Genomic DNA, 16,160 nt, shown 5'->3' with positions numbered 1-16,160 from the left:
TTTTTCAATATATTCACATGGCATGCATTTGTTCTACAACACATGAAAAATAAGAAAACCTTGTGAGTCATTCCAATCAAAAATGAGATGGACAAAGGCATAAATATGAGGGCTTGTGAACAAAAGGATGCCAAGGCATGTTGATAGCAAGTGGGTAGTACAAATGGACAAGTAATAAGTGGTTCTAACAGCTATAGAGATAGAAAATGGGAAGTATAACGGTATGGGGACAAAATCCCACCAAAGGGATAAACCAAAGCACCAAAAGACTGCATGAAGAATCCTTTAGTGGCTCCAAGCTCCAACAAGACTCCAATAGCTTCAAAGTAAGAAGGAATGCAAGATTGATCAAATGCTAGCATAGTAAGATGTGGACGTTAAAATAAGAGGGAAGGGTTCATTATAGTTTTTTAAAGGAATCTAAGAAAAATAAACATGGGAAATAGGTAGTTGAGGGCATTAATGAGCTCTAAGTAAAATTTGGTCAAGATTCTCATAAAAAATTGGTGCACCTCTTGAGAGATGTCTCAAGAATGGAAAAATGCCCTAATGGTGTTGTGGGTGACATTTAATGCCGAGGCTCCCAAATCTTCAAGCAAAGTGAAAGATGACAAGCCAAAATGGTGGGAGGCGATTTCAAGCTAACAAGATCTCTAAAGTCTTCTATTGCTGCTTTTGGTTTGGGTGGATTTTGTTTAAGGATTTGACAGATTTTCGTAGGGGTTAGGTTTGTTTTGAGTTCATCCATACAATAAAATGTAAAATCACACACACACAACATCATATAATCAATGAAATTACCATAAACTTGAATGTAATCTAAAACATAAATGATAATATTATAAAATAATCATTATTTAGACTTCAAGTTCAATATTAAAATATTAATACCAATTTCAACAAACATTTTTTAGTGTAAGATGAACAAGCAGCAGTGCCACTACCACTTGTGCTCAAAGTGTGCTTTCTATTTGGCTTCTGAAATGCAATGTGTCGGGAAGTGGAAGCATGCAATTTTAGCATTTTTTGGCATTGTACCCATTATCACAAAAGCTTGCACCCTTGTTGAGCTATCAACTTAGCAACCTTGTGAAACATGGAAACAACCCCGAAGTGTGGGACCTTGTGCAAGGGGTTGAATCTTCGGAGAAGGCCGACTTCTTTCTCAATCTAGGTGCAAGTGTTGAACCAACTCAACACTTCAAAACTAACTCCTAAGCCTATCCTAACAAATTGCAGAGGTAAAGAGAAGAGAGAATGCTTGAAATAAAAAGGAGGTGATGCACGAAGAAGAGATTGTTTCTCTCCCTACCGAAATGGCACAAGGGATCAACTGAAATACCCAAGAGATGCACAACTTCAGTTGCATGAGTGACCCAAACGCATGTACGGAGGTTGGAATTTGCTAAGTGTCAAGAGAGGTGAAGGATTCCCACAAGTCACACTCAGAAAACAAGTTAACACAACATATATGGAGAGAAGAGCCACAACATACACTTATGATGAAGGTAAGGAAACATACACAACATGCATAAGTTGAAAGAAGGCAAGAATGTAATTTCAATTCATTCAAAGGCCAAAGGCCAATCTTACAGTTGCAGAAATGCAAAAAATGATTACAAGTCTTCAAGAGAAAGAGCATAGGAAAGCTCAAGGCAGCAGGGAGAGAACCCTTTACAATGAGGCTTAACAACCTTTATATAGAAAAAAGGTTACAAGGGTGATAATGACCCCTGCATGTCAGTCTGGAAGTGAAGGTAAGTGCATGCACTTGACTTGTACATGCAAGCAACTTAGCTATACCACAAAGGGCAACCCTGAGAAGGTGGGTTGACTGACTTTCCAAAGTCAGAGTATGCAGTCATGACACAAGTCACCAAGCATGGCCCCGTACCTCCCTTGATGGAAACTCTGCCAAAAACATTAAATGCACCATTGTGGCTCCACACAAGAAAGTGCACAAGTCACCAAAATTGTCGGAGCATTTAAAGCCTTGAGTGTCGATCACGCCATCCGGAAGTGTCGCCAGTCGGAAGGAAGTCTAGCGACTTCAGAAGCTCGAGCTCCCGAAGTGGGCAAGACAAGGAAAAATCCTCGGAACGTCGGGTTTCCGAGACAGGAGAAAGGAGAGCAGCAAGGAACTTCGGAACCTTGGGGTTTTGGAGTTCCGGAGATCTAGAAGGCGGCTAAGGAAAGAACTTCGGGATCTCAAGGTTCCGGAGTTATGGGATAGAGATAGGAAGAGAAGGAAAGGAATTTCGGAACCTCAGGGTTCTGGAGTTCCAGGGCAACTAGAGAGAGAAGGCAAAGAGGGAAGGAACTTTGGAACCTCGGGGTTCAGGAGAAGGGGAAAAAAGGCTAGGAGGGAACTTCGGAACCTCGGGGTTTCAGAGTTCCGGGGAACTATGAACAAGAACTTCGGAACATCGGGGTTCCAGAGAAGGAAAAGAAAAGGAACTTCGGAACCTCGAGGTTTCAGAGTTCCGGAGAAGGAAAAAGAGAGGAACTTTGGAACCTCGGGGTTCTAGAGTTTCGAGAAAAGAAAGGAGAGGTAGCAAAGGGAAGGAACTTCGGAACCTCGAGGTTCTGGAGTTCCAGAGAAGGAAAAGCGGGAGAAGATGAAGAGAAGGAACTTCAGAACCTTGGGGTTCCGGAGTTCCGGAGAAGGAAAAGCGGAGAAGGTAAAGGGAGGAACCTCGGAACCTCAGGGTTCCGGAGAAGGAAAAGCGGAGAAGGCAAAGGGAGGAACCTCGGAACCTCGGGGTTTCGGAGTTCCAGGAAAAAAAGAAAAGGCCAAGGGAGGAACTTCCTCCGGACAAGGCAACACTTCACACTTCATGATCCCTTTGCTTTTCTTCTTGATCAACTGGGGCAGTGCTAGTCCATGGAACATATCTCTGATAGGTTCTTACTAATGGACCAAGGGTGTCATACAATGACAATAGTACCCCACAACCTTTTGACCCTTGCCTTGTAACCACATTAATTGTATGAAAGGAGGTGCAAGTTGGAATTCACTACACTAAGTTTGTGCCCTTTCTAGCACTTTAAAAAGTGGATGGAGTGTCTACTTCAGTTCCTCTCAAATGTAGATGAACTAGAAACCAGTTAAAATCTTAGACAAAGTAGAGAGAGTTATACCTTATAAAAAAATAAAAAAAAAAAAATTATATTGCTTTAGAACTTTGATTGCAAGAAGTTCTAATTGTTGGAATTGTTGGCTATGGAAGTACCACCAACCATGAGCATTTTTCTTGAACTTATCATAAGAGCCTCAATGTTTGACCATGGAAGTGTGAAAAATGAATGAACTCACTTCATCTTGCAAATCAGGATTAATGAGTCTATATTTTGTTGAGATTCAACGACTTCATAATCTTTGTATGTGGGCAATCCTCGTTGGTATAAAAGGAACCTCAGCCTTATAGTATTTTGGACCCATTGTAAAAGCAAGATGTAGTGGGGTGGTCATTGTGTTCCATCCCTCTTCAACAATGAAGAAAGTTGCATTAGAATCTTGCTTTTTCTCATTTATGATGTGTTGACGTGTTTTTTATGACAGCGTCTAACACAGAATAAAGTCACCAACGGTCACCTTATCCTCTCTTGATCAAGATTAGTCTGTATGCTAGGATTGCTTAAAGTTCAAACGGCTAATCCCAAGGTTCCTTCAGTGCGTGGACGTGACTCAGATGTTTGATGGGTATGCTGATAACCCAAGGGGCCTTACACGTGTTCAATTGGAGAAGATTCATGCAAGCTCAAAGATTTCTGCACAGATGATTTGCAATAAAAGTTCTATAGGGTAGAGAAAATCTATGCTAAAGCTAATCTAATCCTAAGAACAGGAGACAGGATCACTCATGCAAAATCAAACCAATCTTCGTTTCGCTAGCGAAGCACAACTACACGAAGGCGGTGCAATCTTCAAAGGGTGCATGGAGGCTTTTCAGATCATCGATATAGACCATCGGATTGAACAATCTCTATTGACAACCGAAGTTAAACGCATACACATCAACAGGCCCAGGCTAACTTTGCACGGTGTACAAAAATCAACTGCACACCAAAAGTATGAGCTCGGATTTTGCAACGAGTTCTCCTATCAAATCCAGTTCTTCTAACAACATATAAGCAAATCTAATCTAATCGAAGAGAGCAAGACCATGCAGATTGCCAAAGTAGAACAAGAATACACCATCAAATTGAACAATGCATTAAGTTGACTACTTCACAATCCTGATGCAACAATCTTAGACAATAATCTCTCTCCTCTTACAAATGAGGGGGTCACCCCCTTATATAGGCCTCAAGCCATGCAAACCCTAATTAGGGTTTCACCTTAGAAGATTCTCCACTCAAGTTGCGACAAGGTGGGAATCGGCAATTAATAACCCATTATGCCCATGTACAATTAATTCAAAGAGCCTAAAATAGCGCCCACTAGCACATTAAATGTGCCCCATGATGTTGATTATGCTCAGAATATAGCGAACACCCTCATAAATGCCCATCATTCTCCTGACGACGATGACATGCACGAAGAATCTGTCATAAAACCATAATGAGAAGGCGGCATGCAAGAAGCTTCCTTGTCTGATGGCGACATGCAGTGACTGGACCCACGCCCAGTCAAAATACCTTCAACAATAAGTACACCACTACTATTCAGCCAAAAGACTTTCGTCCAAAAATGGACGACCATTATCTCGTTCATTTATGGCGTATGCAATGAATCTGCCAACGACAGCTTCCAGCTCTCCAATGGAGACACTTGGCACATTTTCGATGTCAAATTCCATCAAGGCAATTTCTTCCTCGTTCTTGGAAAAGAAACTCTCCCACTCCGTCATGATTTCCTGTGTCTTCTTCATTCTATTGGAGAATGAAGAAACATTTGCAAAATGTTCCTTAGGGAATGAACCTACGAAGAAGAAATCGTGCAACTGAGATTTGAGGGAGTTCACCATTATTCCTTCGCCATTGAGTTTCTTCACAAACAATGCTTCTTTTGCACTAATGATTTCCTCATGTACCCCTCTAATGGACTCTTTCAAAGTGAAGAAGTCAACGTTGAATTTGTTGAAGGTATTCTTCCCTGAGAAGATGGCATAGAATCATTGAGGAAAGTCATAGGCTTCATTTTCTTGAATCACTCTCCCGTCCACCAGAATTTGCCTTGGAGTCTTTGTCAGAGCCTTGAGCTGCGGAATGGTTAAGTCTTGGTAAATGTGCACATCCTCCCATAATCCTTTTGTTGTCTCTAAACTGCTTAGGAGGGCCACGAATTTCGAATGAAGCTGAGCTAGATCCTCAATGAATTTCCTTGCTTTAGCATAAACGTCCTCTACCCATTCCCGAGAATTTTGCGCCATTGCTCTAATAAGCTCTGCATCATCAACCACTTCCTTGGGAAGGGAGGAAGGAGGAGTGAATGAAGGACCTGCCTCCCTGAGGGATCTTTTGAAATTCTTGATGTATTCGTATAGGACTCTATTTTCTTCCCTCAGCTTCTTACATTTTGCCTTTGATTTCAGCAATTTCTCCTTCATGGCTAAGGAAGATTCTTCAAAGTCTCCCATTACTTGACCTGTGGAAGCATGTCCAAGATCAATTTGTCTGATGACGTAATCCTCCTGCCTAATCTCACTTCTATCTTTATGCACTGCAGGCTCAGCAATATGCAAGGTCTGGGATCCAGATTCTTCCCTGACCACCTTGGAAAACTTCTGGGGAACCTTTCTTTCCGCTGGCCGATCCATCCTCTTCAATAATTCTTCCAACTCTTGAGCGGGATTGGTTTCTCCTTCTGCTTCATTCCCCAGCCTGCCTATCAACCAGTCTGGAACGGGGATGGAGTGGCTATGATCTTCTACATGCTCCTGTTCCTGAGATTCTTTCTCCATTTCACCAAGGATAGCCTCCATGAAGCTATCTTGGCGAGCTTCCTCTTGGTGTAGGGGACTTTCTTGCCTCTGACTTCTCGGTTGACGGTGTTCTTGCGAAGCATTGATGCTGAGTATATCGGGTGCTGGAATGTTCCCTGGAAGTGAGCCTGTGGTATGTAGAAACATTTCAACTTCCCGCACACTCGAGGAACTAACTGGCTAATGTTCCCTTTCGGTCCTTGCTTCCTGTTGAACCTCCTGTGGGATTTCCTGCTGGATATCTTTCTTCTTTGTTGTCCTTGGTCTCTTTGGGGCATTTTTCCCTTTGTCCATCTGGGCTTCCCTTCCTGCCTGAACCTGTGAGGAGCTTTCAGTTGCCTCACTGTGGGAATCTAGACTTCCCATTAGCTGGTATGTTAGATGGACATTTTCTTCCACCAACTTTCTTATCTGCCTGTCAATCCAATGCTTAGTGAATTTCAGCATTGGTCTAGCTAAGATATTCAAATCATCCATCTCAGGCTCTGACCAATCCGGTGACTGAATAGGTTGATCCTTTACTTTTTCGAATTCAAGTTGTATCAAATCTACAACTTCCTCACCTGATCTGGCACCTGATACATTTCACTTATCCTGATGGTGTCGAGGGGCAATCTGGAATGCATTCTTCTCCGGACCTCAAGGTCATCCTCGACACTTGCCCAATAATCCTCCAAGTGAAACTTGTGTAGGAATTTGACGCCATCAACCTTCCTAATTTGGCTGTAAGGATCATATTCGGCCTTGGATGAATAAAATGGCAGATGATAGAACGCCAATTCCCCCGCTGCACTTTCAGCGGCTTCCAAGCTTGGGCATATTTCCATGAAGTCACCCAAGACAACTGGAAATTCAATTGATTGCTTCTTCTTTTGCAACTGATCATAGGTCGTTAACTGCCTCATGAGCTCAAGTAATACAAGCTTGTCTGATGGATATCTGGGCAACTTGTATGACTGGAAGGAGAATCCTTGCATCCTGATGTAGGTGAATTTAGGAAATTGCAAGAACGCAGCTCCATACTTTTGGACCAAGGCATTTGCTTGTGGTGACATCCTTACATGCAACTTATTCTGCATAAGCCGTGTCAAGTACATGGTGAAGGTGTCATTCGCCAACCTGTAAGAATTAATATTGTGGAGATGCAGCTGGGGATAACACTCATGTACTTTCAACTGAGCTGGTCCGCAACCCATGATTCCTCTTGCTGGCAGCCCATCGAATCCTCCTCTTCATGCAAGCATATAGAACAGGTAGGAGCTGATGAAAAAGGACTGGGATCTTTTCTGTTTTAGGTTCTTCAATTGTTCATGCAAGTAGTGACTAATCAATTTGGTCCATTCAATCAGCGTATTTGAATTCATGATCTCGCCTATGTAGAAGAACATCCAAGCCTCAAAGTTCACAAAATATGTGCATCCCATTACTCTGCTTAGCATTTTTATCAGGTCTACATACTCCTGCTTGAACTCGAAGATGGTGAGAGTTTTGGGCATCTTGGAAACGTGCACTCTAGGGTTCAGCAACCACTTCTTATCGATCAAATCAGCGCACCTGGCAAGACCTGCTTCATATACTTCCTAAGCTCCGCTGCTAGTCCTGTACGTCATGGAATAATGTGACGGAATCCCGAAATCTTCACCAATTGACTCCGGAGTTAATGTTGCCAGCATCTTGCCATTTGGCGTTGAGATTGTTTTTCGCTCCAGATTATAATGTGTAGCACATTCCAAGACCAGGTTTGTGCATTGAATAGTGGGAGGAAAACTAGCGGCCGCAACTATTCCTTTTTTCACATTTTGACAGTTGTCAGGGATGGATTGTGCCTTGCTATTCCGAACATTTGGATCTTGAATGCAACCAAGTTGAATGTGCCTAGGTTAGTGTCGCTGATTTCATCCCATCTTGAATTCAATCGAGAATGAGGAAGAAAACTTTTCATTTCCGCCTTGATCAATGCCTACCTGGAGATAGTAGCTGCCTTGCTTGATTCTGCCATCCTAGAAGTACCTTGGAAACAATGAAAACAAAGACTAAATATAACTATTCTTCACTTCTCTACTTCTTTCCTAAATCTCGCACGTGAGAAATGAAATGCCTTTCCAAACTTATATAGAATTCTTAAGAGGCATTAATTTAGCAATTGCATTCATGATGCGTCATTCTTTCCCCAATCACTATGCCATGCCAAGGCAACTTCCCATGCGAATGAGTTCGAATTTAGAACTTTCCTTAAATGCTCTAAGTCGTGCGTTATACTTGGAAGATTCTCTTCGCCAACTCGTTGATTTTCATTCTTTCCAATTTTGGAGGGAATTCAAAGGAGTCTCTCAGGATTTGCTTGATTCCATTCTAACTTGTCGTCTCCTGCTTTTGAATGAACTTCCATGTCTCTTTTCAACATCCCTATTTTTTAGGGATCCTCCTAAAATTTAGGAGTCAGGTTCATTGGATGGAGAATTTCACCCCGATTTCGAATCTATAAAATTTTCCACACTCCATTGATATTCGGTGTCTAAAAATAGCAAATTCAAAAATTTGCTCGCGAGGATTTTGCTTTTTGATTCCTCCTTAACCCCTTGGCTTCCATGCCTTAGGCAAAATTTCAAATTTTTAGCCTGGGTGTTGAATTCACTCTCCCTTGGAATTTTCACTTTTTACACCTTCCATGGAATGTCCATTTTGGTGCCCAATCATTCCCTTGGGCGGAATTTTCACTGGGGGAAGGATTCATGGAATTGTCCTTCTCTCCTTGGGCATGCCACTTTGGCACCTTCCCTCATGTCTGGGCGCAAATCACACTTGGCCAAGGATTTTTTCATTTGTCCATCCATCCTTGCCTCCTCCATTTTGGCGCCCAAGTCCACATTTGGGCGGATTTTCTCATGGGCCAAGGATTCATGAAATTTTTCCACTTATCCTTGCCTCCTCCATTTTGGCACCCAAGTCCACATTTTGGCGGATTTTCTCATGGGCCAAGGATTCATGAAATTTTTCCACTTATCCTTGCCTTCACCATTTTGGCGCCCAAGTCCACAGTTGGGCGGATTTTCACCTGGGCTGAGCATTCATGAAATTTGTAGTTTGATTTTCCAAACCTAGGACAATTTGACCCCTTTGCAATTTTGGAATGACTTCCTGAGCCTTGGTGAATTTCTGAGCTTTCCATTTTAGGCATAGGCTTCCAGCACTTGATCAATTTCTGGCCTTCTCTGTCTGCTGTTTGACTTTCCAGAATTAGAAATGTTGGCAAATGTCTGATCCTTGTCGCCTTGTCTGACTAACCCTGCCAGTACTAACTTTCCAAAAATAGAAACCTTCAAAGTGTCAGCATTAGACCCCTAGACAGGGTGCAAGAATGAGTTACTATAAATAGAAACTTACTAAAAATAGTAAGTTTGATATTTGGCAAAATTACGACATTCCGGGACCCGAAAAAATCCCTAAAAAATAGGTACTTTCTAAAACTAGAAAGTCGCTTCGATTGGGCTCAAATTTTACTGGGAGGTTCCTTGAAGGGTCCTGATTCCAATTGTATGTTCAGTTTTCCCAAAACTCTAACAGAAACCCCTAAAATCTAGGACAAAAGGGAGAAACCTTAAAAAGGGACAAAACATGCCCTAGACTTCATAGAACTTGCTCGACAGAGAAGCAGATCAACTCTAACTGATCCCCAAACATCTGCAAAAGCGGAGAGATTGATGAGACCGCTACCAAAACACAAAAAAAACCAAGACCAAACGACCAAAAGGGCCTAAAAGCTAGGGGGTTCCTATCTGGGATGGGGTGATGTGTGATTAGGTCACAACATGATGGTTTTCGTCTTGTGAATCTTTGAGTTGATGCTGCCATATATCTCTTCTAAGCTAGGCTTATTTTTGTTGATATAATGAATCATAATTAGAATAGGCTTGGTGAAACTAAGGAGATATTCCATGCAATCCCATCAAGAGTAATCTAGAATCATTTGCTTAATATTTGTCGCCTTGCCTCCATATGGACCAAGCTTGGAGTGCCTCTCAAATTTTGACAAATTGCCTTAAGATGATTGTGTTAGAGGCAAAACAGATTTCAATTTAATAAAAATAAAATAATTAAAAACAAACTTTAATGAAGACTACATAATAAAATTAATATTGCTTCACTTACCTTCAATAGCTCTAATTTTGAAAACAATCTAAAAATGCTTCGTGACATTTGGTGGTTGGTGATGAACATAAGATTGAAGGAGTGGACATTATCAGGTGTCTAAAAGATGGGTGCATGATGTTCGTTAATCAACAAACAAATAACTCTACAATTCTTTGTATTTTTTGATATGACTTGAACAATATTACGAGGTCCTACTTCGTCAACGATTGTGGTGGGGAGGTTTCCAATAAATTGGCAAAAATTGATGGTTTCACCACAACACTAGGATTATATGTGGGGGCATATGGGGCCTCATTACTTAAGATCATCTCTTTGGTAAAAGATGCTTTACTCTATGGCTTGTTTCTTCATTTGCGTACTCTTACTCATCAATGCATGCTATCACTTGTTTTGATGGCACAAGTGCATCATCTTTCTACGGCAAGCTTTGCTTCTTTGTGCAACAATTCCACACAAATGTGCTTTCATTCGACCATATGATTTGAATACCTGACATCTGCTAATCTAAATATACTACCTATGACATGGATTCATTTGAATTATATCAATTACTTTCATTGTTTATAGTGGAGAACTTGGGTTTGCTTTGAATTTAGGTTGGTCTAATGTATCTAGAACTAACTCCCATTGTAATTCCTATGGCAACAAGTTTTATAAACAACAAATTCACATGCGCCTGTGCGCACACACACACATTTTGAATATTTTAAACAGAGTGATACATTCGTAGAAAAATATGAAAGTAAAACAAGAAGTTGAAAGCATAACATTAAACACACTTTTAATATTTTAAACATAGTGATGCATTGACAAACAAATATAGTGTTCCACTTGCATTGGGGATAGGGGGATGCGAGGATGAGTTTCAGGGACGGGGGGACAAAGGGGCTAAGTTTGGGGACAGTGGGGGGGGATGACGATGAAGGGGTGTTGGGGGTGGTGGTGTTGATATACATATAGTACTTGAAAAACTAGTTGTAAAAAGACGTATAAGAATTACATTTCAAATGAAACTTTGTCAAATTAGTAAAAATAGCAAAATTGCAAATACTAAATACTAAGATTTCTTGAATACTAAATAAAATTTGACAAATGAAATTGTCAAATTGGAGATTTCTATTATATCAAAAATATCATAAAGATGATTACATCATCACAATGAGTAGCATAAAAATATCATAAATATGATTACAATTACAAGCATGATATCAAAACAAGTTCAAATGTCAAAATGTAGTGAAGGGAGGCCTCTAATCATCCGCAAACTCCTCATCATTGGAATTATTGGACTCCTCATAGTCAAGATCCGCGAAACTAACACCGACTAGCCTTTCATCTAAAGTCGTAGCATCCTCATCAACCTATGATGGCTCTTTTGGCTCTACATCCTATCGTGCTGCTAGACTCTCTTTGTACACAAGTGTCTTGCGGTCGATGATATGCAAAGCACTATGTGAAACCACAAGCTTCTTTGCTCCCCTAGAGGTAAGTTTGTTCCTCTTAAGAGGGTGGATGAAGCTATACATAGACTAGTTCCTCTCAGCATCTAATGAACTAGAAACCTGAGATAGCAAACGAATTGTTAGAGTGGTAGTCAAAGATTTCTGACTATGTGAATTCCACAACAAAAGTGGGTCATCTTGTTTCTCTCGCATCATTGACCACTCCTCTAATCCAATCAATCTTCTCCATGTCCTTGAGTGCATTGTTCATGGCATGCACACAACATGGAGTCCACCAAATATGTGTGTAGGCTGCCTCAATAAGTTTCTCTGCAGCTCTGCACACGTGTTGTATCTGCCGCCACTTGGACCACATTTTGTGGCCCAGCCCCCTCAATAGCCTCCTTGAAAACCTCTAACTGAAAATCAGCATCTTTGCGATGTCTTGTACAATCAACTGCTTTGAGAAAGTATGGGTCTTTTACACATGTAACCATGATATTGATGAGTGGACGATGGCTAATGTCCATCCACCCATCCATAACTAAGCTGCATCAAAACTCCACCCAACATGCCTTCATCTTCTCCATCAAAACATTGATCTTGGAATAGTTCTTACTAAAGATTGAGGTCCTCAATTTGGTCTCACTTGGTGGCACATATGATGGTCCTCCCCTTGCCACCATCAATATCAACTCCTTATAATATTGAGATCAAGCTACATGAAATGCTATGCCATTGGCAAATAAGAACTTGACAATTGCATCATCTATTTCATCCTTCAGATGCACATTAGACAATTCAGCTATGGGATTACTTTGCAACTTGTGTTTCCCCTTATCCTCTTGTGATTGGGCCACAACATTAGAAGTGGACAAAGGTCTTGACATTACTCCTCTCGCTTGCAATGTATGACTAGAAGCATGTAGCTGGCCCTGCTGAAGTTGTGCCCTACTAGACAAAGTAGTAGGCATTGCAACTGCACTGTTATCACGAATGCCCCAAAGCTTGTTGATATCAATTATATATTCGATGTTTTTAGGATCTTCCAAAAAACGACACAAGTCCACACCTTTTCCTCAAAGAAAAAGGAAGTGTGCATGAACTCTAATAATGCCGCGAAACCATGTAAGACCACAAATGTTGCATTGCCACTTCCTTGTGCCACCACCTGTCTCCGATGTGCCTGGTAGTTTTGATACAAACTGTTTGAGAGGAGACCTAGGATCATAAGGACCCTTAGCATACTGTGCCAAGAATCCGGAAGGGCAATTTCTACTAGCTGCTACGCTTGCCATGGAACTAGATTGGGCTCCAGGATCAGCTCCATGGTCACCCCTCTCAGCTTTAGGTTCATATTCTAAATTATTTCCACTATGAGAATGAATTTCTATCTCATCCTCACTCATGTCATGAGAGCTCATTGTGACACTTCATTTCACAAAATCAAAATGAAAATAAATTCAATAAGCATCTAGTTTCAGCCTAGTTTAACAAATTTGAAAACAAAATTTAAAATTTGATGTTGAATCTTGAGGGCAAAATGATGAATGATTCCAATGTGATAAATGATTCCATTGTTACATCATTCAGCATTTGGACTTCAAGATTCAACATCAAATCTGATTTTGAAAATGAAATAAAGAAAAAATAACAAAAAAATTTAAAAATTGGAAAGTGAAACAAACAAAAAGCAACAAATAACCTACCTTGTGCTTGAAAAATCTCTCCAAAATGTTGTAGAATCTTCCTCATTTTCTTCTTCTTGCTCCTTGTCACTCTTCTTACACTTGCACTCATTCAACCTATCTCTTTTCACTCCTTCAATCACTCTTTTCTGTGTTTTCTCTCATCTTCACCTAGCTGTTAGAAAAAATCAGAAAAACAAATGTGAGAAAAAGAGAGGATTTGAGGGGGGTTTGTAAAGCATAGAGGGCATGGATGGGTCCCACATCAAATTAGGGATCGGCCCTAACCCTAAAATTGCAACCAAAAAATGAAATTAAAAAAAAAATTGCACTTATTTTGATGTTTGCCTTGTCCCCGTTCCGCAAACGTGGGGCTCGAGGGGGGCGTGGGCGCGGGGGGGGGAATACATCCCCATGGTTCACTGGAAAAATATGAAAGGAAAACAAGAAGTTGAGAGCATAACATTAGAGTTTATTTGTAAAACAAAAATATAGAAGAATAAAAAAAGCTTAAACTCTTTAAAAAAACATTTCTTCTATGATCTTACTTGCACCTACTTTGGAATCTTTAATGATCAATCGTCAACATTCTTTGTGTAATGGCAAGCAATAGTGAAAGTTTAATAAAAAAGAATGGTATTTGTCTCTTGCAATTAAAATGAGCTAAATAAAATGAATTTGTTTTGCTGTCTCAAATGTTTTAGTTGGCACTTTCAGGGTCTCATAGTAAAAGTCAAAGGTGATAAATAAATTAAAAAAGAAAAGGAAAAAAGCCATCAAAAGACAGGTGAATTCCCCTAGGCTTGTCCAAAGCAAACCCTCACCATTCTGCACACTCCCTGCCAGAATCTGCAGCAGAATTGTATTGGACCTCTGACCCGGCAACGAAACTGATGGACCTGGCAGGAAAACTGACAGATCCAGCTGTAAATCTGTTGGATCTGGAAGCAAAACCTACAGATCCGTAATATAGCTAAAATGTGAATAGGCGAAATGAGGCAAAAGAGAGGGTCAATTACACATGAGAGAAGACAAAAATTAAACACTAGGTGGGTGGGATAAGCATCAAATGGGAAAAATAAACAAGGCTTACACAAGGGTTGAAAACACATGGGAAGGGAAAACACAAGACAGATAGGGATAAATGGAAATCAACAGAGCTCAACTAAGTGTCAACAAGGGGTAAAAACACTTGCAAATTGAAACTCTTAAAATGAGTGCAAAAACATGATAAAAGAAGTTGTAGGGGATAATTTTTTTGTTATTATAGTTACTGCATGTTTAAGTTTGCTTTGAGTACTTCATACATAACATATCTATTTACTTAAAGCATTGTATGGTATGACCACCTTGTTTACATTGTCCATTGGTGTTAGGCATGGTAGGATTGACAATGATAATATGTTAGAAAGGAATTCTTTAAAATATGTCTAAAGAAATAGTTTGCTATGTCAGTTCATTGAAATGTGAAATAAATCCATGTCTGAGAATGAGTACTTGCAAATTTTATTTAGTGGAGAAATTGATCCATGCTTTCTACTTTCATTTTTGGAGGCATTTTTTGCAATATTTATGGAAATTCATTTAATTAAAATCCAAAAATCTCATGATATGACAAAAATTGAAAATTCCATAAAGTAATTGGGAATCTAATTTTTTATTTATTTTGAAACTAAAATTGATTGGATTTCATGAAACTTCATCACTTCAATTCATCCACTTTTTAGTTTTGGTGTCTTGTTCTTGGTTGTGTTCAATTTTCTTCATATGATTGATATGAAGACTCTACTTTTCAAGAATATTTTTTGTTGAAATGATATTATATTCCATATCTACATTTTTGCAGGACGGTAGTATTATAGCTATTCATGATGCATCGTCTCAAAGAGATGAAGATTCTGGTAATGTTGAGTTGCATTTTCAAAATAAGTGATTATTCTTGCTTTTGTTTTTGTACCAATTGGGTTTTTTAAAAGTATAATGGCAGTTTCCCTTTTGCAGGCAGCCTATTTTTTACACCCCCTAAACAGAAAGGTGCTATACAAATGCAGAAAAAGTTATGCAATGCAGCAAATGAAAACATCTCAAGACCCAAAGATTTGCAAGGAAATCATGCAAGAATTGAGTCATTCAAGGATACCCTTTGTAAAGCTTCAGATTAAATTTGCTTGTTAACTTGGTGATTTTTCAAGATAACCAAGACCATCATGGTTCAATTCTGTGTTTGTTTTTAATGCCCATTTCTTTTCTAATAGATGATTAGTTGGGGCTTTCAAAGCATGTTAGAGGCCTATTGTTCAAGCTATATGCCAAATTCTCAAAAACCCGAATCAACGTTGTAATCTATCACATATCATAAAGTTGATCCTTCAGAGGCATAAAAGTTTTTGGGTTCATAATGTCCTTTATCAATTATCTTAATCTAAAAGTTTGTTGTAGACACAAGTTGTCGTTTCTATGTACACGAAAGAAACTTTAACCAACACTGATAATAAACACAAAAGGGAACACTTGAACCTAACCAGTATTGTCTTTTCTGTCAAGTTCTAAGTTAGTTAGCTTTTTGTAGTGCTCTAGGTCAGCTCTGAAGCAAATTTATTTTGCCATTCGTGAGGTTTATAATTCTATAAAGGCAACTTTATTTTCTCGGAGCTATTCTCTGCACTATTTATTAGAAACAACAAACTTCCCATAGTTGTGATGTTAGTGTAAACTGATATAATTCGAAAACTATCATTTTCTACACTAATATAAAATTCTAATGAGGGTGATGTAGTGTAATTATTTACTGGCCTAATTAGTAAGTAACATCTGTCAAGAGATATAAGTATCCACATAGCAACTCAAGTAATATCAGAGAGCTCCCTCCCATCGGAATATAAGTAGAATGAAGGTAAATGATTCTTTACATTTTAGATCAAACGTTAAGCACAATATACTAATCTATCCCT

The 16,160-nt window shown here is 39.6% G+C and overlaps 1 protein-coding gene across 5 annotated transcripts in view; it reads left to right on the top strand.

The window, feature by feature from the left end:
* The window catches only part of LOC131079329 (uncharacterized), a 124,012-nt gene extending 108,420 nt beyond the window's left edge, over positions 1-15,592 (top strand). For 4 of the 5 annotated variants that reach the window (XM_058017238.2, XM_058017237.2, XM_058017240.2 and 1 more), the window contains 2 exons: positions 15,056-15,110; positions 15,197-15,592. In XM_058017238.2, coding sequence (XP_057873221.2) covers positions 15,056-15,110; positions 15,197-15,384 — 243 coding nt within the window. In that variant the 3' untranslated portion in view covers positions 15,385-15,592. The remainder of the gene's footprint in view (positions 1-15,055; positions 15,111-15,196) is intronic. The other variant, XM_058017239.2, reaches the window with a different exon arrangement.
* The last annotated feature ends 568 nt before the right edge of the window (positions 15,593-16,160 follow it).

Source organism: Cryptomeria japonica, chromosome 11 (assembly GCF_030272615.1).
Source record: "Cryptomeria japonica chromosome 11, Sugi_1.0, whole genome shotgun sequence".
NCBI lineage: Eukaryota > Viridiplantae > Streptophyta > Pinopsida > Cupressales > Cupressaceae > Cryptomeria > Cryptomeria japonica.
This window is presented reverse-complemented; position numbering and strand designations above follow the sequence as displayed.